The sequence below is a fragment of the Stomoxys calcitrans genome, chromosome 3 (assembly GCF_963082655.1).
Source record: "Stomoxys calcitrans chromosome 3, idStoCalc2.1, whole genome shotgun sequence".
Taxonomy (NCBI): domain Eukaryota; kingdom Metazoa; phylum Arthropoda; class Insecta; order Diptera; family Muscidae; genus Stomoxys; species Stomoxys calcitrans.
This window is the reverse complement of record NC_081554.1, coordinates 8,382,545-8,407,774: the sequence shown is the minus strand read 5'-3', so window position 1 is coordinate 8,407,774 and position 25,230 is coordinate 8,382,545. Positions and strand designations below refer to the sequence as shown.

The 25,230-nt window shown below is 37.1% G+C and overlaps 2 protein-coding genes and 1 long non-coding RNA gene across 4 annotated transcripts in view; 1 reads left to right on the top strand and 2 right to left on the bottom strand.

Moving 5' to 3' along the window:
• The window catches only part of LOC106092207 (uncharacterized), a 39,071-nt gene extending 31,565 nt beyond the window's left edge, over positions 1 to 7,506 (bottom strand). Inside the window, exon 1 of the mRNA XM_013258998.2 lies at positions 7,014 to 7,506. Within this exon, the coding sequence (XP_013114452.2) occupies positions 7,014 to 7,295 (282 nt within the window). The 5' untranslated portion in view covers positions 7,296 to 7,506. The remainder of the gene's footprint in view (positions 1 to 7,013) is intronic.
• Positions 1,545 to 3,664, top strand: LOC131996307 (uncharacterized). Its single transcript, XM_059365884.1, has 2 exons — positions 1,545 to 2,094; positions 3,394 to 3,664. Exons 1-2 carry the CDS (start codon positions 1,654 to 1,656, stop codon positions 3,400 to 3,402), a joined length of 450 nt encoding a protein of 149 aa, XP_059221867.1. The 5' UTR covers positions 1,545 to 1,653; the 3' UTR covers positions 3,403 to 3,664.
• Positions 2,925 to 3,119, bottom strand: LOC131996310 (uncharacterized). Of its 2 annotated transcripts, none has more exons than XR_009397759.1 (2): positions 3,032 to 3,119; positions 2,925 to 2,973 (listed from the first exon to the last, which is right to left on the bottom strand). It is a non-coding gene; the product is annotated as an uncharacterized LOC131996310 (long non-coding RNA). The 2 variants fall into 2 exon arrangements; XR_009397760.1 differs by having other exon boundaries at positions 2,925 to 2,976; positions 3,032 to 3,117.
• Positions 7,507 to 25,230: the final 17,724 nt, after the last annotated feature.

Below are 25,230 nucleotides of genomic sequence, written 5' to 3'. Positions count from 1 at the left end.
TTTACTGACTTCAGTAGCAGAATTTTGTGTTCCGTTTTTGAGACATATATGCCATAAAGTAAGGAGATTGGTCAACATTTGCAATGCCGGTGTATTGGTACATTTCAACAAAGAATCGTTTTGGCACGAACTATGAACGGCTTAGTGCTACGGATTATATCAATAAATGTGTCCACGTTTAGTTGTCAAGGTGTCACAAAGTACTGTCCGATTTAAGTTTTAGCAGAGTTCGAACGGACATAGCTGAAAACCTTACAAATGGTGTTGTTGTCCATTACCTCCATATATGGATGTGGATGTAGCGATACTCGTCAAGCTCCATAGGTGGGCAAGCTTGTTCCGGTCCATAGGAGCATAAGCCGCCGGATCGTCATTGGTTACTTAAAGGCGCCAATAACTCGCCTAGTCATATCGAGCATCATAGTCACTCAGCATTTAAGCAGAAGACGGTGCCGCATGGCACCATACGGATGGGATTGTCCATGGCTGTCGGTTGTACGTACCGGATTGGACCTATGGAGTCTTTCATCGGCAAGGGCTGCCACCTCATTGTACAACACACTGCTACAACAACAAAACCAACCAGACAATTCTAAGCTTCAGTGCGGTTCTCATTGTTATCCAGTTCCGGTGCCCGTGGCTAGGTAAATACCAAATATTCATCATTTTGGCAGATATAAAAAGATGGCTCTACATTTTCTACGATGAAAGGTCCAGCAGAATTATAGGTGATCGCATCGTATCTCAGTGACCTACGTATGACGTTGACATCAATACTGTACACCTAAAATGAGGAAAAGCCAAAGAACGCTAGAACTTGCAACAACACCATTCGTCAGTTGCACATCAGAGAAAACGACCAATGATGGATCTGGATCGAGGGTCGTTTATTTCTCCCAAATCGTGATATTTCTTTTGGGTTGTAGTAATTTGGTGTGAGTTTTGATTATTGCCGTGAGTGGTCTTTTACGTGAATTGTGTATTGGTTATATGAGCTTGACTTAGCATGATAAATGTGTGAGTCGGTATGAAAAACTTCATGCGAGAATTTCATTTCTATCGCTTAGTACTGACATCATTTGCAGCGAAAAATGCTATGAAATTATTGCGAAATCCGACGGACTCTATACTTTGCCAGAATACAAACGAAATTTTTCCAGAATACTAATGCGTAACAGGGTGACGTAATAGGCATTGGAGAATTTTATCTTGCAATTATGAAAAAAATTTTTTGTTTAAATAGGTCTATGCAACATGAAATAAAGTTATTTGCAAATAAAAACTTTTAAATTAAGTACATATGTGCTTTATTAGCCAAATCTGATTTAAATCGGAAAAAATATTAATCAAAGTTTACGGAAACCAAAATATTTGTTTACGTTGTGCAAAAAATTATCAAAGCAATAGAAAAAATATACCAAAGCAATAAAAAAATATCCTATGCTTTCAATGTCACCCCGTAATACAAAGCAAACTGAAAATTTCCTGTGGGATATGTCAATGCACTTCTTTTGGTAACGAGGAAAAGTAGGCAACACTGAATCTAAACAGACGTATATTTTTTTTTAACATAAACAAAAAATTAAGAATTCATAAATTATTTACCGAATCATCAAAAAAAAACAGGCATCACACCTGCAAGGTTTTGCAAATATGATGCCTGGTTTTTCTCCCAACGAGATGGACTCTGATGCAGTGGAGGAGGAGGCATCAACTTCACAGCAAGCAACGACTGCAATATTTACCAACAATGCAACAGCGACAACAAGCATAAATGCCACCAAGAGACAACGGCTCGAAACCACCGTAGATTTGAAGGACTTGGAGTCCTCTGAATTAAGGGAAAGATTAAAAAAACACAAGCAGATGGACGACAATCAATTTGGTATACTTGGGGTTCTTACCCAGGTTGATTTTGCCTCCGTATCTGCTCCATCAACTCAAGCCACACAGGCTGCCAAAGGCAACAACAACAATAGCAACAATGACAATGCACCAAAATTAAAATGGTGCCCACCAATATTCCTTTTTAATGTGAATGTCAAAGCTCTAGTTGACTCCTTAAGAGATACAATTGGGACATCTGCTTTTAAGGTAAAAAATATTAATAAAAATAAAAGTAAAATCTACTTTATGGACCCGTCCGTCCATTTATCAATGATGGCCATTTTACGTCAGAAAGGTGTACATTCGTACTCATTTACCCCAAAGGAGATGAAACAACCGTCATTTGTATTACGAGGCCTTACCTCAAGCACCGAAATCAGCGATGTAAAAGCTGAATTGGAGGAGAAAGTACCGAACACAGTTGCAAATATAGCAAAATACAAAACAAAGAAGAATGCTGACACTGGTCTTTTTTTAGTTTCGCTATTACCCGGTAAGAAGCTTACTGATATATCTGATATCAGGGGCATACAGAATCAAGTGGTTTCTTGGGAGAAGCCGAAAAAGAAGGAATCCGACATACAATGTCATAGGTGTCAACGCTGGGGGCACATATCTCGGAATTGTAATTCCGCGTATAAATGTGTGAAATGTGACCAGAATCATGGTCCAGGTGAATGTCTGCGCAAAAGAGAAGACTCCTCAGATCCGTTTTGCAATAATTGCAATGAGGTGGGTCATCCAGCTAATTGGCGGGGGTGCCCAACATACAAAAAGTATGCTGTCGCCCGACAGCAAAGGATTTCAAAGGCCATCGAAGAGAGGTCTATGGTAAGGGCCAATGTCAACCAGGCTGTGGGGTCGTCGATGAGAACTCCTGGCCAGACATTTTCTAATCTTTTTCATCCGCGTTCTTCTGTACAAGAAAATACAATGCAACGTAAATCCCCAATAATTGACCAATTCCTTAAATTAGCTTCTATTTTTCTGGAACCAGAAGAACTGTCACTGGAACAAGAAATACACATATTTCTCTCTGAATATGCAAGTATGACAAAGTCAGATGCCAAGATAGAATTTTTGCGCCTGCTTAATAAAGTAAAAAGTAATTATGAACCATAGAGTTATAAAATTTTTAACATACAACGTGAGGTCACTGGTAGATGTCAGTCGACAAATAGAGCTAAAGGACACCTTGCATCGTGACAAAATAGATATAGGATTTATTCAAGAATGCCATCTAAAACGAAACAGGAAAATTAAATTAAATGGATACAACTTTATTTATGACAATTCGCCTATTGGGGTTGGCATTGTTGTCAGAAATTCTATACAATTCAACCGAATTGTCTTAAATGATGTCGGAATAAATACTTGCCTTGCTCAAATAGAGCTATTAGACAACAGTGTCCGCAGAAAATATCTAATTGGTTCAATTTACGTCCAGTGTAACTATCAGACTCATAAGTTTGAGTCTGATTTATTAAAACTCATTCAACTTTGTAGGAATTTTGATGGATTTATCCTTGGAGGTGATCTAAACTCAAAAAGTCCTGTCTGGGGTGATACACTGGAAAATATGAATGGTAAAACAATGAGAAAATGGCTTGAAGACAACATGCTTGATGTCACCCGAATTTGTGATTCTTCTCCATCATTTCCAAACGGTTCTTCATTCTTGGACCATTTCCTCATCAGTCCGCACCTGTTAAATGATACTCTTCCAAATTTTGAAGTTGCATCCTTGTCATCCTTCTCAGACCATTTTCCAATTAAATTGTCCCTACGTATGGATCAAACAGAGCTTCTTATGAGAACCCCTCGCATCTTTACATCATATAAGGATACAAATTGGAGCAATTTTAAGCAAGACATGGATTCAGCGTCTTGCCGCATCATGCCCTCGTCTATTATGAACCTGGAAAACACACAAATAGACGCGTTAATAAAGGATTTTAACTCATCATTTAATACTATTCACGATAATCACACAAAACGGATACAAATCCAGGACAATAAGTTTCTTCTCTCAGAAAGAACAAAAAAACTATATAAAATCAAGCACCTCTGGCAAAAGGAACTTAAAAAGATATTCCACCGGAAAGGCAATAGAACATCTAGTGAGTACAAGCTTTTATCTAACCAGTTACAATTGCTTAAAACAATTATAAAAGAAAGCATCAACATTGAGCAAGCAGATTACTTCAATAAAAGGCTGCAAGATATTAAACCTAGTCCATCCGCTTTTAAAAAAATTTATCAAATCACAGGGAAAACTAAGTCTCCATTTTGCCAGCAAATTGTCCGAAATAACGATATAATTACCAATAGCTCTGATATAGCTCACCAGTTCCACGAGTTTTACTCAAATACTTTCCGCGAAAGCTTGCCTCCACGTCCGATTGAAGATTTCCACTCAAGAATATCAAACACCATAAATGTCATCCCTCGTTCTATTTTCACACTTGATGCTGAATTTAATGCCTTTCAGAATGCAGATAGCCTCCATTTCGTCGACCCTGCAAAAGTTAAATCCATTATAAAGCTAATGAATAATAAAAAATCCAGTGGCTTAGATGGAATCTCCAACTTTGTTGTAAAAAAGTTCCCTGATTCCACCGTGAATTTACTTACTTGCATATTTAATCACTGCATAAATAATGGGTACTTTCCGGCTGAGTGGAAGGTAGCAAAAATACTTCCAATAAAAAAAAACACCGAATCCATTAGCCCATCCGATTTTCGTCCAATATCCTTATTGTCTAACATCGGGAAGATATTTGAGCAAGTCCTGAAACAGAAGATAGAAAATGGATTCCTTATTGAACCAATAACAAGTTACCAGTTTGGATTCAGAAAAGCGCACTCCACGCAGCATGCATTGTTAAAATTCCATAACGACATTACCACTAATTTACGGAATCAAGTATGTACTGTAGCGATTTCCCTTGACATTGCAAAGGCATTTGATTCAGTTTGCCATAAAGGAATATTATATAAGTTGATTGATTTGGAGGTGGATCCTTATCTTGTAAAAACTATAAAAAGCTTTTTAACAGATCGGAAATTTTGTGTTGACATTCAGGGTACCTTATCCGATTCTGGTTCCGTTTGTAGTGGGGTGCCACAAGGAAGTGTGTTGGCACCGCATCTTTTTAATTACTTCCTGCATGACTTTCCCCATGTTGCACAAAATTCCCAAGCAATTTTATATGCCGATGATTGTTTAATATATGCACATGACACCTCACCAGAAATTGCTCTCAGGAAAGCAGCGCAGCACCTTAATATCATAAATAATTACTATAACACTTGGGGCATACAAATTAATGCAGGGAAATCAAAGGCAATCTGCATAAGAAACGCATCTGGGAAATGCCCAAAATACGTGGTTCCTCAAAGCAAATCTCTGGAACTTATACTCAACGGCGTTAACATCCCAATTGAATCCAGCATCAAATATCTTGGCATCACGTTTGACAAGCTGATGAAATTCAACTCCCACGCACGGACAACTCTGAAGAAGTCAAAAAGAATTCTAGGAGCATTTTCTTACATTTTAAACAACAAACACTTACCCCAATCCACAAAGTTGTTGCTATACAAGGTGGCCATCAGACCAGTGCTTATCTACGGCTTTCCCATCTGGTTTACTGTCTCCCCGACAGTAGCCAAAGAACTGGAAATTTTTGAGCGCAAAATTCTTCGCAGATGCATAAACAAAAATTATCAAAATCGCACAAAAAAATATTCTAATAACTTCATCTACGACAATTCTGGAATTGAACCCCTGTCTTCTTACGCGTTCAAGCTCCAGAAAACATTTGTGCAAAAGTTGGCCACTCATGATAACGAATTGATTAAAGAAATCTTTGAATTGCAAGAACATACATCTTGGGCTGATTCTGTTTATCTATCCCCTGTTGCCATCATAAATGAAGCCACCGACAATGGATCAATCCGCAATAACACACCAATTTTTTTCCAAACAACAACATCAGGCTCTCATAGAGGATGAGGATGTATATATATATTTACATATTAATTTATTAAATCATAGGAATTTATTATTATTACAATTTTACTCACCCTGCAATATATTCTAATAGCAAAACGAAAATGTGATATATCTTGCCTTATATATGTATTTGAACGTTCGATAGTTCATACACACGATCTGTGATACTTTACTACATTTATTATTTGGTTAAACCATTCCGATCTGTTCGATATAGTGATTAACAGACTTATTGTTATTTCGTTTTAGATGTTTTTTTAATTGTAAGATTATTTATTATTTAACAGACAATCAAGCTCTGTTAGAGACAGCGAGGACCGGGAGCAAGTCTTCTATTTACAAAATTCATTTGTTATGATTTTTCATTCATATACACAACTTCATGTTAAGCAAGTAGCAAATAAGACAAATAATCGTGTATTAGAACCAAACAACAATAGTTCTTAGTATATTATATTGTTATCGATAAGTACATTCCAGTATTCCAATGTAATCGAAAAAGAAAAGACTCAATAAATACTACTACTACTACTACTACTTTTGGTAACGAAAATTTCGTTTTAGGAGCATATCGCCTTTTAAGCGGGGTATGCACCTCTAGCAAAATGTTCGATTGTCAAGACAGTTGTCTTTCTGACTACAAGATGGCAACAAACTTCGATTTATATATATATATATTTTAAATTGAAAATAACTTTATTTTATGTTGCATACGTTTTCCATACCTAATTGCGAGAACAAATTTTGCAATGCCCATTATGTCACCCTGTTACACAAAGAAAATTTCATTTGAGCTGCCTAGAAGCGAAATTTACGGCAACTGCTTCAGTAACGCGTAGGATAGGTCAATGCACATTTCGCTGGAGGTGCATTCTTCCCCTTCCACGCGTTTGCTATCTAAAATTTCGTTAGAAGTTCTTACCACCCATTACAAAATTTTTGTAAAAACTCGGCAACCCCAATTGACTACAATTCACCATAATCATATAAACAGTTGTTCATATGAAATTGTTTTGATTTGATAAGAAAACTTTTCACAAATCCTTCAAAAGGTAAAGGTATGAACTTAGTAAAAACTTAATAGTAAATCTTATGATCTTGTACATACCTCACCCTCAAGTTCTTCCGGTGTATATCCTACAGGTATGTCGGAAAGTAGTTCCTCATTCTCTAATATTTCCTTCAATTGCATTTCACTGGCGTAGATTAGAGCGTCCAATTCGGATACTTCAAAATCTTTGGATCTTCTATTTACTTTCCTACGGTTGCTTTTTCTGTTTACACCTATACCACCGTTTTGTATGCGCCTTTCTCTTTCGTATTGGCGAGCCAAATTTAATGGTAGACGTCTTTTCCTGCGATTTAACCTAAAGGCACTTTTTGTAGACATAGTAATTTACGTGGATTTCTTGAAGAAATGGAAAGAAAAACTTGCTGGCAGCGCAGTATATAAAAGAATACAACTGATTTTTAATCGAATAACAACAAAAACTATGAAGTGATTTGGATATATTTGTGGATATATTTGTGTAGTATAAACTTAGCTTTTTTTTAATAATCAATCGAGCTGACGGTGCGATGGCGAAAATCACAAAAATGAACAGCTGGTCCCAATCCAATAACAACAAAAACTGCGTTATTGTGATTTTTATATATATATATTTGTATGCATTCACAATAGTATCAACAAAAAGCATCTTAATGAACACAGGGTGAATAAGAGTTAAACACTAATTAAACACCGTTTACACTGCTCAATAAATCCAGTTTATTAATTCGGCAGTTAGGAGGCAAATTTATAATTTCTCAGATGTATTAGATAAATGTCTCTTAAACAAATAAGCTTTATGTTATCTACAATAGCATTGAATAAATTAATTGCTTCAAAAGATATAAACACAAACTTGCTTCAATGTCATACAATACTTTTAGGCATTTCAATTAATAATTAATTCAATTAGAATTATAGACTGATGGTCTAGATTCCTTAATTAATTTGTTGTTGTTGTATCAGTGTAGTACACTGAGGCGGCAACTTTTCTATTAATATAAAATTTAAAAAAAAAATTTCTGAACGAATAAATTATCCGATTTCGCAGAAATTTGGACTAGTGAGTTGTGTTAGACCCTTCGACATCCTTCTTGTATTTGGCTCACATCGCTCCAGATTTGGATATAGCTGCCATATAGACCGATCTCTCGATTTAAGGTTTTGGGACCATAAAAGGCGCATTTATTTTCCTATATCGCCGAAATTTAGGACAGTTAGTTGTGTTAGGCTCTTCAATATTTTTCTGTAACTTGGCTCAGATTGGTACAGATTTGGATACTGCTGCCATATAGACCAATTTCTCGATTTAAAGTCTTGGCTCCTTAAAAGGCGCATTTATAATCCGATTTCACTGAAATTTGACAATATTTCGTTATACACAATTGAACAATGACTTGTACTTATTGATATTTGGTCCAAATCGGAATATATTTCGATATAGCTGCTATGGGGCATAAGGTATGCATTTTTCGTCGGATTTTGACAAAAGGTGGTTTACATATATATCCGAATGATGGGTATCCAAATATTGGTTAAAAATACAAATCAAACCAAACCTGTTTTGGTGTTGTTGGTCGATGACCTCGAGCCAAACCAAGAAGTTATAGGGCGCAATTTTTATCCGATCGTCTTCAAATTTGGCGCGGGTATCTTTTTTAGCCTAAAGACGAAGACTATAGAAACTGGAAAATCGGTTCAGATTTGAATATAGCTCCCAAATATATGTTCGTCCGATTTTGACTAATCTTGAAATAACATCGTCATTTGTAAGCCGACTCTCACATAATTTCGTGTCAATATTGATTTTCATAGAAATGGGTTCAGATTTAGATGTAGCTCAAGAGTCTTTGCAACCACATTTATCAACAGAGATGTTCCCACAAAATTTTACATAACGCTTTGTTCTACGACAACCACCAAACGAGATACCGCTCCCGTATATATGTTTGTCCGATTTGGACTAATATAGCAATTGTATTGTCATTTGTAAACCGACATTATTGGTGAATTTCATAGAATTCGGTCCCATTTAGAAATATGTTCATCCTATTTGGACTAGTATTGCAATGATTTGTCATTTCCCATTTCACACGAATATTGGCACATAGGATTCCCTTATGACTCTCGGTATTCCTATTGAATTTAATAGAAATCGATTCAGATTTAGATATAGCTCCCATACAAATTATTGTCCGATGTTGAAAATTAATCAATTATTTAGTAATTTGTTAACCTGTCTTCACAAAATTTGGCACGAAGGTTTTTCCTATAACTCTTCTGATGATTTATTAATTTCATAGAAATTTGTTCTGTTTTATCAATCGATCGATTCAAAAATTTACACAACGATTTACTCTATGGCTCCTACAATATGTAAGGATTTTGATCGAAATTCTACTTTTGAAATTTAAGCTTATTTTAAATTCGACAACTGCATATATGCATGGTATGCAGTTGTCGAATTTATTAACGGTATTAACTTGTCATATTTAAATTTTTTTGCTCGGTCGGAAAACTTAATGTAGATTTGTCAAAAAAACCTCTTTTAAGGCTTTGTCGTATAAAGTTTTGTGAATAAGACCGTTTATATTTATTAAATTTCTTCGATATTTCAGAGGATTAGAATTGGAAAACATTTTCCACAAATGTAAAATTTCAAAAAGTTTTATGGACTATTAAATTTTAAGTTTCTTGTTAAAATATGAATGCACCATGGCTCCTGTCGATGAAAATAGCTCTCTAGTCTTTATTGCTCTACATGTACTTACTTTTTATCCTTTGTACATTAAAAAATCCTTTATGTGGTTTCGCAGAGAGAGCTAAACGTTGTTTTATTTGTTATATTTTGTATCTTTTATACATTTCTATAAAGTATTTTGTATTCATATTGAATGATAACTTAGATGAGAGAATTACTATGAGTAGCTTGATCTCAAGAAAGTTGATTAGAGTTTATGTGGTATATATTTATTTGATTTATTTATGCATTAATTTAATGAAGTATGATAGATTTTCTAATTTATAAAAAAAAAAAAATAATTAAGAGAAAATTTTGGAAATTTTTAGATTTTTTTAATTTATTTTACGTCCCACATATGGATGGTCGATGTGAGTATGGTTTACTAGAACTGCAATTGTCTGAAGAGTAAATGTTAGGGTGTGAGTGTGTGTGTGTGTGAGAGGGAAGGCTATTACCATAAGGCTACTGCTAATTCAAAAAGAACAATGTCTACATAGCTTTTCTATATATAAGTATTACATTTTTCTGCTTTAGGCTCTATATATTATATAATAATATTTACAAAGTTTAAATTGCATTGGATTTGCATTTTTCCTGGGAAGAAGTGAAATTATTATTTCTCTTTATCTAGACATAAATGTTGCTGTTGGCTTAACCATATCCTGTTTTTTTTATTAGTTTTTCAGTTTCTTTGTTGCCTTTTATTTAGGACAAATGACACCAAAATCAGTGCCAAATGTTTGTCTTTGGTCGTTTTTGACATTTGGTTAATGTATTTTGGCATCACATGTGGTCCTGCATGGGCAAGTCCTTATCGAAGTTTGTGATTCTTTTGCCCAGACCTTTAGGTAATTGGCCAGGCGAAACGCCATCCATATAACACTTCAAACCAATCAAAAGATTGCTTTTAAGTTCCTCCTTCCTCTAACAGCTCGTGCTACCAACAAAAACCCTAAAACAAACTATTATGAGGCATGTGTTGTGTTTGTGTGAGAGAGTAGTGTTACGCTTTTGATTTCCTTTCGATGAGAGTGTTCACTCGTACACCAGGCGTATGAGTATCTTGTGTGTTCTCATATCATTCTCTTGCTCTCCTTCCGCGAATGGCTCTCTCTTGAGCTTATATGCCATGAGTGTTGTTATGTGTGTATAAGTGCTATTGAAGTTGTACTTTGCTTCGAGTACTAGCAGTGCATTTCCGGTATTGCAGGCATAGTTGGTGGTGGTAATGATGGCAATGGTGGTGGTTTGAGCTTTATTTCCCCTTTGGGCTTCTACCATTGGTTGGTCAGGCCAATGAATGAGAAGCTTTCCATTGTATATAATGTAAACATGTGCTGGTATCATCTATATACGAACACTTGCCAACATTGTTGCAATGCTAAAGGAAATATGAACGGGAAACCGTTGCCTTGCTTGTGGAATTCACAGAAATTTGTACTGGCATGCCTTTTTTTGTTTGAATAGATAGTTGTTATTGATTTTAAGAGGGGTTTGTTGGTGGCTGAAAAAAAATAACAGAAAATAAGAAAAATTTATTATTTTTTGAAGTTATTGATTAAAAAATAATTTTATATATAAAAAATAGTTTGTGTTTGTTGCTTTTATTCAGAAATTATGTCGAATAGGCCTTGGTGGTGTTGGTACTCAACATACACCTTAGCCAGCAATAGGCTTGTTGTGGTCTCATAATTCGATAAGTGTCCCCGAAGCACTATCTGCCAGGAAGTGAGTGCTACTCAAAAATTCCTTAATTATTAACCATTTTATGCCCTAAGCTGGTTCAAGTCGGCTTTTATATTCGCACCCAAGAGCCGGGGTCTATTATCTGCGAAAATCGGGCATTGTCACAGCTAACACTCGCCTGCACATCCAGATTTAATGAAATTTTTGGTAACTTAACCTTTTTTAGGACACATTTTTAAGAATTTGAAGTTTTTTTTTATTCCCATGCGATCTAGCCATGTTCGTCCATCTTTCCGTTGAAATTTGTTGTCCATAGGCAGGTTAAGTTCGAAGATGGGCTATATTGGACTATATCTTGATATAGCCCCCATATAGATTGATTGCCGATTTAAGGTCTTAGGCCCATAAAAGCCACATTTATTATTCGATTTTGCTGAAATTAGAGGTAGCGAGTTGTGTTAGGCCACTCGATATTCTTCTTCAGTTTGGCCCTTAAGGTCTTGGGCCCTTAAAAGGCGCATTTATTGTCGAATGTCGCCGAAAATAGGGACAGTGAGTTAAGATAAGCCCCTCGATATACTTCTGCAATATGACTCAGATCGGTCTAGATTTAGATATAGCTGCCATTTAGACCGATCTCTCGATTTAAGGTCTTAGGCCCATAAAAGGCGCATTTATTGTCCGATGTCGCCGAAATTTTGGACAGGACCTTTAGGACCTTCGAAATGAAAAAAGTTTGAACCCTGTGCCAGGGTGTTGTACTCTTATCCATTAGTCATAACTAAAAGTACTGCCACACAAGGAATGCTGGTGTTCTACTGGGTTTACAAATGCAGCATACAACGTAACACTGGAGCTAGTGGCACAACACATAGTGGAATCGAATAAAAAAAACTTTTACACAATATGCCATTCGAGCACGGATAGAGATAACTCTTTGAAATTGGAAATGGTGCTATCAAGATTCCCCATTCGGTCTGTTTTTTTTACTTCATATGTATGTCCCCTAAACACATGCAAAATATTTTTTGCACCATACAATATTTGTAGCCACCACCGCAAATTTACCAAAAATTTTCGGTTTTCATATCATCTTTGCCCGAAATGGGAATTTTTGTGAAACATTTTGGGCAGAATTTATTTTGTGGGTTTTCAATGACATTTTTATCTGAAAATTGCAACTGAATTATTAAGTTATCTCTATTCGTTTTTTTCCTAATTTTTTTTCAATTTGATTTTCAAAAAATCTCAAAATACGAAACCCACCTGGGTCAAAATTCAAAAAACAAAAATTAAAGTCGGATATACCCCAAAGAAGTAAAGATATTTACTATCCAGTAAAAAACATGATCTCGATAGCTCTCAAATGGCATATATTTTAGAAGTTTTTTTTTTAATCTGGGTCAGTTGGGCCAAATCGGTTCATGTTTTGGTATAGCTGGCATATAAACCGATCTCATATCTTGACTTATTGAGCCTCTAGACGAAGCAATTCTTATCCGATTTAGCTGAAATTTTGTATGAGGTGTTTTGTTTTGACTTCCAACAACTTTCAGAAGTATGGTCCAAATCAGTTCATAACCTGATATAACTCCCATATAAACCGATTTAACGAGTATACTATTTGAGCCTACAGAGGGCGCAATTCTTATCCGATTTGGCTGAAATTTTGTACGGTCTCCAACATAGAAACAAAGTTCTAATTGTTGCATTACCGTTCTAATCGGTGCAGAACCAGTCAGCTCCAATAGCATACAATTTTTTATTCATTATCCTTTGTTTGCCTATAAAAAGATACCGGGTAAAGAACTTGACGAATGGGATTTATAGTGGAGGGTATATAAGTTTCGGTCGGTCGAAAATAGCACGCTTTTACTTGTTTAATGAACAGATATCGGTGTAAGAATAGGAAAGAGAGAGATATTCCCTTTGAAGAATAAACTAGTAAAAGCGTGCTAAGTTCGGCCGGGCCGAATCTTATATAACCTCCACCATGGATCGCATTTGTCGAGTTCTTTTCCCGGTGTCTCTTTTTAGGCAAACAAAGGAAAGGAAAGGATAAAAGAAAAGAATTGCTATGCTATTGGAGCTATATCAAGTTATGATTCGGACCATAATGGAATGAATGTTGGAGATCACAGTAGAAGTCATTGTAAAAATTTTTAGCCAAATCGAATAAGGATTTCGCCTTTTAGGGGCTCAAAAAGTAAAATAGGGAGATCGTTTTATGTGGGGGCTGTATTAGGCTATGGACCGATTCAGACCATAGTTGACACATATGTTGAAAGTCATGGGAGAAACCGTTGTACATAATTTCACCCAAATCAGCTTATAATTGCGCCCTATGGAGGCTCACGAAGTCAAGATCCCAGATCGGTTTATATGGGAGATATATAAGGTTATGGACCGATTCAAACCATTCTTTGTACAGTTGTTGGAAGTCACGACGAAGCACCTCGTGTAAAATTTCAGCGAAATCGGATAGGATTTGAGCCCTATTAAGGCGCAGGAAGTCAAGACCCCAAATCGATTTATATGACAGCTATATAAGGTTATGGACCGATTTGAACCATACCTAGCGCAGTTGTTGAAAATCAAAAAAAAAAAAAACACCTCATGCAAAATTTCAGCCAAATCGGATAAGAATTGCGTCCTCTAGTAGTAGCGGTTTATATGACAGCTATATCAGGCTATGGACCGATTTCAACCATACCTAGCACAGTTGTTGAAAGTCATAAAAAACACCTCATGCAAAATTTCAGCCAAATCGGATAGGATTTGCTCCCTCTAGAGGCTTAAGAAGTTAAGACCCCAGATCGGTTTATATGGCAACTATATCAGGTTATGGACCGATTTCAACCATACCTAGCACAGTTGTTGAAAGTCATAATAAACACCTCATGCAAAATTTCAGCCAAATCGGATTAAAATTGTGCCCTCTAGAGGCTCAAGAAGTCAAGATCCAAGATCGGTTTATATGGCAGCTATATCAAAAAATAGACCGATATGGCCCATTTACAATCCCAACCGGCCTACACCTATAAGGAGTATTTGTGCAAAATTTCAAGCGGCTAGCTTTACTCATTCGAAAGTTAAGGTGCTTTCGACAGACGGACGGACAGACAGGGGGACAGACATGGCTAGATCGAGGAGTTACAAACAGAATGACGAAATTAGTATACCCTCATCCTATGGTGCAACTGGCAAATAAAAGTTTGAACAATGTAAAATCTAATTCGTTTTGGCTGCCTACTACGACTTGGTCATTGATTTCATATATTCTTCATTTATCACCCAAAGGGGAGGGATATGAGCTGTTGATCATGAAAATGAATATTAGTAGTATGAAACGTTTTTATTGATTCCAGAAAAGAAATTGCAAGACATACAGGCGTAATGGACACAGACAGCAAACCACTGGCGGACGTTTCGGGTGCCTGGTTAGGGCCCCATCATCAGTGCCATCGTGTTCACTCGCCAAGATTTGAACCCAGGCTTTAATCTACATAATTGGACATGTTAACCTTTGCGCCTCCTATGTATATTCGTCCAAGACCCTATAAATCTCATGTATTTTAACTAGCCATGTCTGACTCCTTGACTTTTGGAGTGCAAATTCATATCCGATTTGCCTGAAATAAGCCAAATGCTATTCTGTTATGACTTTCCACAAGCATGCTAAGTATGGTCAAACTTCAACCCATAATCTTGTTTTTCGATTTCTAATTTTATTATTTTCAAATAAAAATCTACACCTGTAGTATAAGACCACGATAATCATGGTATTCTTTGTATGTGTGGGTTGTTTTATCTAACAACATTTCAAAATATAAATAGCAACCCCAGTGAGACTAAGAGCCTTTACGTAAACACTTATGCACATATTAACGTATGCATACATACCACTTTTCTGAGTGTACGAGTATGCTTAAAATGTTGTTTATATAAATTGTGCCAAGAAAATAATTGCAAACTGTGACGTAGAGTTGAAAAAAAAAACGCTCGAGGAAAAATGTTGGTTCAAATGAGGTGCATGACATTACTTTTCTTGCGTCCCATATGAAATATTGAAATTTCTATATCTCAATGAATTTAAACGTCACAAAGGTATTTGCATGGGGATGAAGCCTGATGCCAGCTTTTAGGCCTGATGCCATTTTGGCTAGCGGAATAGAATTTCGCTTGGCCCAAAGATAAGATGACATAATTTATGATCGTGGAGTTGTGCCAATAAATGCTTCTGGACGCTTTGCCAAAGCGTCCAACAAAATGAGAAGGAAGGGGGTCCGTGTGTGTTTTTGTTGTTGGCGTTATTTTCTTTGATTTGTTGTTGCCAACATGACGTTGTAAGCATAAGAATTCTTGGCTAGCGATCGATTTTGTTTGTTGAGGAAAACCCCTCATTGCCTTGATAAGGGATTATAGAATTGTGCGTAACCACTCACACACACACACACACACACTTATTTACACATTCCTTGGCTTTGATGGTGTACTTGGCCATTGGAAATGCCATTTTGCCTGCCAACTCTCGCTAAGAATGAGTGAGTGAGTAGTGAATTCCTCAATGACCGCCTTATGCACGTGTTCTCTGAGGTCAGGTTTCTGCTAATGCTGTCATGACGTCATCATGGTGTCTGCGTAATTTTAGACTATTGCCAATAGATTTCCAATGAACTTGGCCATAAAGAGGTAGAGCAACATCATTATCATGTGATATGGGAAAAGATAGGGGGAGTACCATTAAGAGTTTTGTACAAGTTCATTTATCCTGTTGCAGAATGGTGTTAATTATTCCATGATTTATAGCTGTATTGCCCGAAAGGATACGATTATCTTGGGAGAATACAAAATACCACAATTCCTTACAATATGTGACAAAATCAAATTATGGCGGTGTGTGTTCCTTGCTTGTACCCAATTTATTACCAACGGATGTGAATAATTGAATTTGACTTCTTTCATAAGTTTTCCATGGATTCATCGACAAAAGATGTTGTGGTATCCTTGTGTGGCTATTAGTTGAAATTGGAAGTTTTTATAAGGATTTTATGGATGCCACAACATAGGTTAGTGGATGATAACGATTTATGACTACAAAGAGGGCAACTAGTGTTAACAGCTGTTAGAAGAGGGGGATTGTCATGAATTCCATGTTAGTTTTTAATTTTTGAAAGCAGTGAGAAGGAAAATGATTACTTCATAAGCTACGACACATATATTGAAATGCTGTTCTTTATGGTCTTTAAGGCTTGGACCGACGTGGCCTATTAACAATCCCTGTCGATCTATATAAATAAGGTGTAAAATGCAAAATTTGTTTATGAATATTCCATTGAGGAACAGGGGCAAACTTCTCCAATATCAATGGGTGCTGTCCGATTCAAGTTTCAGCTCAATGATAAGGGACCTCCTTTTTATAGCCGAGTACGAAAGGCGTGCCGCAGTGCGACACATCTTTGGGGTGTAGTTTTTACAAGGGAAAGTACCTCACAAATATTGCCTGCATTAAGAGGGGATAACCACCGCTGATATACCCACTTTATACCCACCATTGAAGAATGGGGGAATATTCATGTTGTCATTCCATTTGCAACGCATCGAAATATTCATGTCCGACCCTATACAGTGTATATATTAATGATCAGCGTAAAAATCTAAGACGATCTAGCCATGTCCGTCTGTCTGTTGAAATCAGACTACAGTCTTTGAAAAAAGAGATATTGGGCTGAAACTTTGAACAGATTATTTTTTTGTCCATAAGCCGATTTAGGGTCTTAGGCCCATAAAGCCACATTTATTATCCGATTTTGCTGAAATTTGTGACAGTGACATCTTTCATTAATTTGTCCCAAATCGGTCCAGATTTGGATATAGCTGCAATATAGACCCATCTCTCGATTTAAGGTCTTGCGACCATAAAAGGCGCATTTATTGTCCGATGTGGCAGACATTTGGGACAGTGATTTGTGTTAGGCCCTTCGACATTCTTCTTTAATTTGGCTCAGATCGGTTCAGATTTGGATATAGCTGCCATATAGACCGATCTCTCGATTTAAGGTTTTGGGCCAATGAATGGCGCATTTATTGTCCGATGCGCCGAAATTTGGGACAGTGAGTTGTGTTAAGCCCTTCGACATTCTTCTTCAATTTGGCTCAGATCGGTTCAGATTTGGATATAGCTGCCATATAGACCGATCTCTCGATTTAAGGTTTTGGGCCAATGAATGGCGCATTTATTGTCCGATGACGCCGAAAATTGGGACAGTGAGTAGTGTTAGGCCCTTCGACATCCTTCTTCAATTTGGCTCGGATCGGTTCAGATTTGGATATAGCTGTCATATTGACCGATCTCTCGATTTAAGGTTTTGGGCCCATAAAAGGCGTATTTATTGTCCGATTTTGCCAATATTCGGGACAGTGAGTTGCGTTAAGCCCCTTGACATCTTTCTGCAATTTGGCCCAGATCGGTCCAAATTTGGATATAACTACCATATAGACCGATCTCTCGATTTAAGGTTTCGGGCCCATAAAAGGCGCATTTATTGTCCGATGTCGCTGAAATTTGGGACATTGAGTAGTGTTAGGCTCTTCGACATTCTTGTGCAACTAGGCTCAAATCGATCCAGATTTGGATATAGCTGCCATATAGACCGATATCTCGATTTAAAGTCTTGGCCCCATAAAGGCGCATTTATAATCCGATTTCACTGAAATTTTACACAGTGACATATGTTAGGCTTTTCAACATCCGTGTCGTATATGGTTCAGAAAGATTTATTTTTAGATTTTGCTACCAAAAAAATCAATATTTTGTTATACTCATTTGAACAATGAATTGTGCCTATTAGCTGCTATGGGGCATAAGGTATGCATTTTTCACCGGATTTTGACGAAAGGTGGTTTACAAGTATATCTCAGGTGGTGGGTATCCAAAGTGCCAATTTTCCAGCTGTGCGGACAGACGAACAGAAATATGGTCGAAAAGAAGAACAGAAACACGGATAGACGGACGGACATACATAGCCATATTGACTTAAAATGACAAGGCGGTCAACAATATCTTTACTTTGTGGTGTCTTAGAATAATACTTCAAGGTGTTACAAATGAAATAACAGAATAACAGTATGACCCTATGGTGTTGGTTATAAAAATTTTTTTTTTAAAACAAATAAGTTTTATGGTATACCAAATTCCCCAAAATAACTAAACAGCATTGCCCCATAAAAATAATTAATTATTACAAAAATCTCATTAAGTTCATTAAGTAAAAGTGTCTCTTCTTATTTTAAATTACTCAATCAAAAACTGCAAAAAAACAACCAAAACAAACCGATGTTATTGATGTAAAAAAAAAAATAAACCCCAACAAAAAAACTCATGAAAACATATAGCAGAAGCGACAGAAATGAATTTATTTTTATCTAAAGAGGAAAGGAAAAACAAAATAAAAATTAAAACTAAAATAAATCTAATTGCATACATACGCTCGATGCACATCTTTACATTTGATGGGCATCAACGGCTGTTGCGAATTGAAATTCAAATGAATTTTCTCGCTATAACGTAGCATAGTGGGGGACAATTGGAAAAAACAAAAAAAAAACCTACATAAGAAAGTAGTTTATTTTAAAAGAAAAATATGAACCAGCAGCCACACATTCAACCTAAGCCCTCGTCTAACAATACATCAAGGCCTAGTTAACGAATACATAAAAAAGAAGTAAAAGCGTGCTAAGTTCGCCCGAGCCGAATCTTATATATCCTCCACCATGGATCGCATTAGTCTCAAAATTGGTTATCAAATTAATTTTGTACTTTTTAAATACCTATTATTGCCATAGTAGGCAAACATGACTGGTTTGAAGGGAGTTTAGGGGGCGGACCCTGAAGTAATATCAGCATCGTGGCCCCATAATGTCAATGTTTGAGCCCCATAATGTCAATGTTTGAGCCCCATAATGTCAAGCATTTTGAATGTGGCGATTCAAATATTTAGGGCTACGGGTCTCGTTCAGATCCACACTAATTAATCTTTTCTGTATTGGTTATCTACATTCAAACTCATATTTTAAAGCTACCACTTGGGATACCACATTTTTAAAAATCCGCAGGTCCTCCTGTGCCTATCCCAATTTGAGGGTAAAAAGTGTACTCTTCTTCGGCCTTAATTTATTATTTTTTATTCCTTTGATTTTGGGGTACGATGAGAGGCCGTTTGCCCTCTGACACGTCCTTTCATTTGAATACGATATATTCTCGGTCGTCCTACATGACAGTTTGGTGTTTTTATTAGTAGGAGAGGTCGGTCCCCCCGACGTTAAGATCCAAAAAACGATTTACTTGTCCGGCTGAACTGCAGGACGTGACCCAGATACTTGAATTCTTATATCAACATTAGATTCGAACTCTACTGCCATAGACCTTTCGTTAAATTCCCATATTTTCCCGATCGAACTACACCTCTGAAGCGTATTAGGTGAGTGGGCCCGTCCCAGACTCTGTCCCAAATGTGTATATCAGATTCGTAGTCAACACACAAAGACCTTTCATTTGATACCCATTTTGTGACGTTGGACATTTATGTCCGTTTTGGTGGGTTTTTGGGGTTGGAGAGGCCCCCTAGTTGATGTGTACTCAACTTCCCAACGCCTTCCATTTAATACCCATATTGTCCCAATCGGTAAATATGTACAGTTGAGGTGTTTTTGGGGGTGGGGCACCCAAATACTAAGGAATAATTTTTTATATCAGCTTTTTATTATACTTTTAAATACCTTTCATTTGATCTGCTGGGGTATTTTGGGGAAATAAGGGAATACATTTTTATCACAGATTTGTACTCTTCTTATAAGTAAAAAATGCAAATTTTGTCCATGAACATTCCACTAAGGGACAGAGGCAAGCTTCTCACATATCGATGAGTGCAGTCCGATTCAAGTTTTAAGCTCAATGATAAGGGGCCTCCTTTTTATAGCCGAGTCCGAACGGCGTGCCGCAGTGCGACACCTCTTTGGAGAGAAGTTTTACACAAATGTTGCCAGCATTAGGAGGGGAAAACCACCGTTGAAAATTTTTTATGATGGTCTCGCCAGGATTCGAACCCAGGCGTTCAGCGTCATAGGCGGACATGCTTACCTCTGCGCTACGGTGGCCTCCCTTCTTATAAGTACCTTTCATTTGATACCCATATTGCCCTTGGGGGTGGGGGACCCCCCGACACTAAGGGTGTCGGTGTTAAATACCTTTCATTTGAAACCCATATTGACCTAGTCGGTAAACATGTCCGTTCGGGTGGGTTTTAAGATGGGGCGTCTATATGGGGCGTTTTATACCAATTTTATGTTTTTGTTGTACCATGAGGTGACATACAAAGCTTCACTTAAATTGGTGATCACATCTCCGAGATCTGGTGTTTTTTAAAATGGGGTAAGGGGGAGGGTCCGCCTCCGGATATCAAAAAATGTAGTACCCTATTTTAACCGGAGGCCCAAACTCTACCATCTGTGAAATTTTCAAGAAAATCGGTTCAGCTGCTTTTCAGTCTATACGGGACAGACATAACTGCTATTTAGGGTATAGCTGCTATTTAAAGCGATCTCCCGATTTAAGGTTTCAGGCCCATAAAAGGTGAATTTACCGATTTTCGACATTCGTACAGAGTTTGGTTAAGATCGGTCTATATTACGATATAACTGCCATATAGACTGATTTTGGCAGATCTCAAAAACTCTCAAAACCCCTAAAATGGATACACACATAGAGTGACCAGCTCAATATGTTTCTCGACTCAAAGATATTTTGAATTAGAGTACCGGGTCTTAAAAGTCCCACCAACCACCGAAATTCCGATTGTAACAATAAGGGTCTCAAATTAAAGGTAATGAGAGTACAGTAAGAATCCGACGAACAGCAGCGAAAACATTTTGGGCTTAAGTAACTAGGGCCCAACCTAGCTCATGCGTATTAATTTCTTTAAAGGATATCGCAAATTTGGTATTTCTTAAGAAAGCGTTTATGTTATTTTTTTTATATCTATTTTGTCTCCTTCAAAGTAATCATACAGGGTTTCCAATCACCGAAGCACTTAAAAAGGTAATATTTTATTATCTTAATCAGCTCCTCCCTCGATGCAATTTTAATCTCCCCAAGGAAGGGGCTCTTCAGTTTAGCAACAAAAAGATTGACCGTACGACCCTTTGGTAAGAACTCATGGCGCACGGCATGTAAACTTATGCTTACGAGCCATATTCTAGTTCTAAAAGCTGTATAGTGAATCCTAAAAACAAATGGGCAGAGGAGTAGAGTAGTGGGTTAACTCGTTTGGGTAACTTTAAATTCTTCTAATGAACCATCTAACCCATTTGTATTTTTTCTATTTTGTTCCACTGTGCACTGCTATAACAGCCACGGAAAAACGCAAACATTTTGCAACGCAACGCTTATCCCATACTGTTGTACTTTTTATCGTTGCAGTCCTGTCTTCTTCTTGTTTGTCGTCAACGAATTTTCGAATTTTTTTAATGAAGCGACACCAAAAAAAAAAAAAAACATAAACCGAAAATACAACGCCACAACCGACAGACGGACAACACTAACAACTGTGAAACGTATTTTCGAAATGATTATAGCATGGTCACATAACACACTAAACCTTAAAAAACACTTTGTACAAATCACTTGGTTTTGTTCTTGTTTCTCTTTAATCTTCTACGTTTTGTTCGGCTTATGTGAATTCTTTTTTATTTTATAAAAATAGACTCCTTTCAATCTGCTCATATAGTCCGAGAACATTTGGTGTACGTTAATTTAATGTCGATCATTGCCGGCGTCGACATTGCCAGATCCGCAGACAGGTCATAGGAAACGAAAATACTATGGCTAGTATAGTAAATGCAAGAAAGAGAGAGAGAGAGAGTTCTAATAAGAAGATGGCTCAGTTATAAATACAAATTGAGAGATCAGTCAAATAACACCTAGGTAGGAAGATAGTATTATCGTGAACACTACTATATAACAAACGTAGTTTGCTTGAATCTCAGAGAAGATGTTTTAGCATCACAGGTTTTAATTTTGCTTAATCACTCAATAATTTTATTTTTCTATAATTAATTATTTTTGTTATTGGTGTTTATTGCCAATGTATTTTATTTGGTTTCAAACTTCAATAGGTCAACATTTTAGTTTATTATGAAGTAATTTTTAAGACAAAAAGTGTCTTGCATTTGTACGTAACATAAATAATTACAAAGTACCCGACACCTCTTGTCATGTAAGTTTCTTTCGTTTGGAAAACAAACTTAGGACTGCAACAATAATAACAACAATTCCATCGAACTCTTTCGTTGCCGTAGTCGTCTTTTATGAGTTCTTTTCGGTTTGATGGTTGGCGCAGTAGTAGTTGTTGTTGCTATTGTTGGGAATTAGGATTTCGGCAAAAGTCAATTGCGCGTCATTGGATGATGTTGTGATGCTGTCACTGTTCTTTTTGACAACAGAAACAAGTCAAAGTGACAAAGGCACAAAGAAAGAGAGATTATATAAACGAATGAAAGATTCAAAGGTGATCTGATGTTTTCTTGACGAAAATACAGTGACAGTAAAATTAAACAGCAACACTAGAGACACACTGAACACCAATGTGGTTGTTGCTGTGAGTTTGTGCGCATTGCAAATTTGTGGACAAATGTCTATCAGGGATGATAAATGAGATTGGCAAAATAGTATTGAAACTAGTTAAAAAGGTACTTACTGTAGCTTAAAGATAAAATTTTTTACTCAATAGCGTCATATAAAACAACACAAAAATAATCAAGTAAAAAAACATTAAATTCGGCCGGACCAAACTTTGAATACCCACCACCAAACCACCTTTCGTCAAAAACCGGTGAAAAATGCATACCTTTTGCCCCATAGCAGCTATATCGAAATATATTCCGATTTGGATCAAATACAACAAGTCATTGTTCAATTGTATATAACAAAACATTGGTCTTTTAAGTAGCTATATCTAAAAATAAACCGATCTGAACCATATACGACACGGATGTCGAAAAGTCTAACATAAGTCACTGTGTTAAATTTCAGTAAGATCGGATTATAAATGCGCCTTTTATGTTGCCAAGATTTCAAATCGAGATATCGGTCTATATGGCAGCTATATCCAAACCTGGACCAATCAGAGCCAAATTAAAGAAATATGTCGAAAGGCCTAACACAACTCACTGTCCCAAATTTTAGCAAAATCGGATAGTAAATGTGGCATTTATGGCCCTAAGACCCTAAATCGGCGGATCGGTCTATATGGAGGCTACATGAAGATATAGTCCGATATAGCCCATCTTCGAACTTAACGTGCTTATGGATAAAAAAATAATCTGTGCAAAATTTCAGCTCAATATCTCCATTTTTAAAGGCTGTAGCGTGATTTCAACAGACATACGGACGGACATGGCCAGATCGCCTTAGATTTTTACGCTGATCCAGAATATATATACTTTATAGGGTCGAAAATGGATATATCGATGTGTCGCAAACGGAATGATAAAATGAATAAACCCCCATCCTTCGTTGGTGGGTATAAAAATGTAATGTAAACGGTTTTGCTCAAATCAAGTGGATTTAGGTTGTAGTGTAAACGGCGTAAAAGTAAAAATGTGCTAAGTTCGGCCAGGCCGAATCTTGGAAACCCATCACCATGGATTGTACTATAAGTTTACACAAACGACCTTTGTTGAAAGGCACATGTGTACTTACGTAAAAAATTTCTGCCAATTCAGCCACAAATTTAAGCTTCTGGAAGCCGTAGAAGACTTATCTGGAGATCGGTTTACATGGGATCTGTATCAGGTTGTTGACCGATTTGGATCGTGCTTGGCTTGGTTTTTGAAAGTGATAACAGAACGCTACCTGGCAATTTTCATTCGAATTGGATTAAAATTGGACTTACAGGGGCTCCAGATCTCAATTCGGGAGATAGGTTTATACTGGAGCTATATTAGGTTAGGTTAAGTTTAAGCGGCAGTCTGCCATCAGACTCACTTAGACGTTTTCCTCCATTGTGATACCACAGGAACAGAAGAAGGAAGATGCCTTCTAGTTCCTACCGTTGAACCATCCAGATCGCTTTTAAAAGCCCAATAACTTGCGAATATTCACATCCGCTAAATCAGACAGGTTCTCAAAGAAATGAGAACCTAAAGTGGAACTCCTTCTAACTGCTAGTGCGGGACACACACACACAGAAGGTGTTCTTTAGCCTCTTCTTCTTCGATGACCTCACAGCTTCTGCAAAAGTCGTTGCTGACAACCTTTAGTCTGTCAGCATGTTTTCCGATTAGACATTGAACTGTCATGACGGACACAATGACTAAGACGTCTGTTCTAGCCAATGACACCAAAGCAGTAGATTTCTTCAAGTCTAGATTAGGCCACATAGTTTTGGAATGCTCACAGGCCCCTCTTTGTGACCATCTATCATTCGTTGCCATTCGGGCCTGTTCCTGAAAACTTAGCTTACATGTCGCTAGAGGCATACCCACAGATTCCAATATCCCTGGAATGTGTAGCGTATTTCCTAGCCTCGCAAGCTCGTCTGCTATAGAAATGCCTGGGATATCTTTGTGGCCCGGCACCCAGAACAGGTGAATTTTGAACTGTTCAGCCATCTCGTTAAGAGATCTGCGACAGTCGAGGGCGGTTTTTGTCTTCAGAAATACGTTCTCCAGGGATTTAATGGCTGCCTGGCAGTCTGAGGAGATATTTATGCCAATCGTCGTTATGACATTAATTGCAAGGATCTCTGCTTGATACACACTGCACAATGGTCGGGTAACCTTTTCGATATG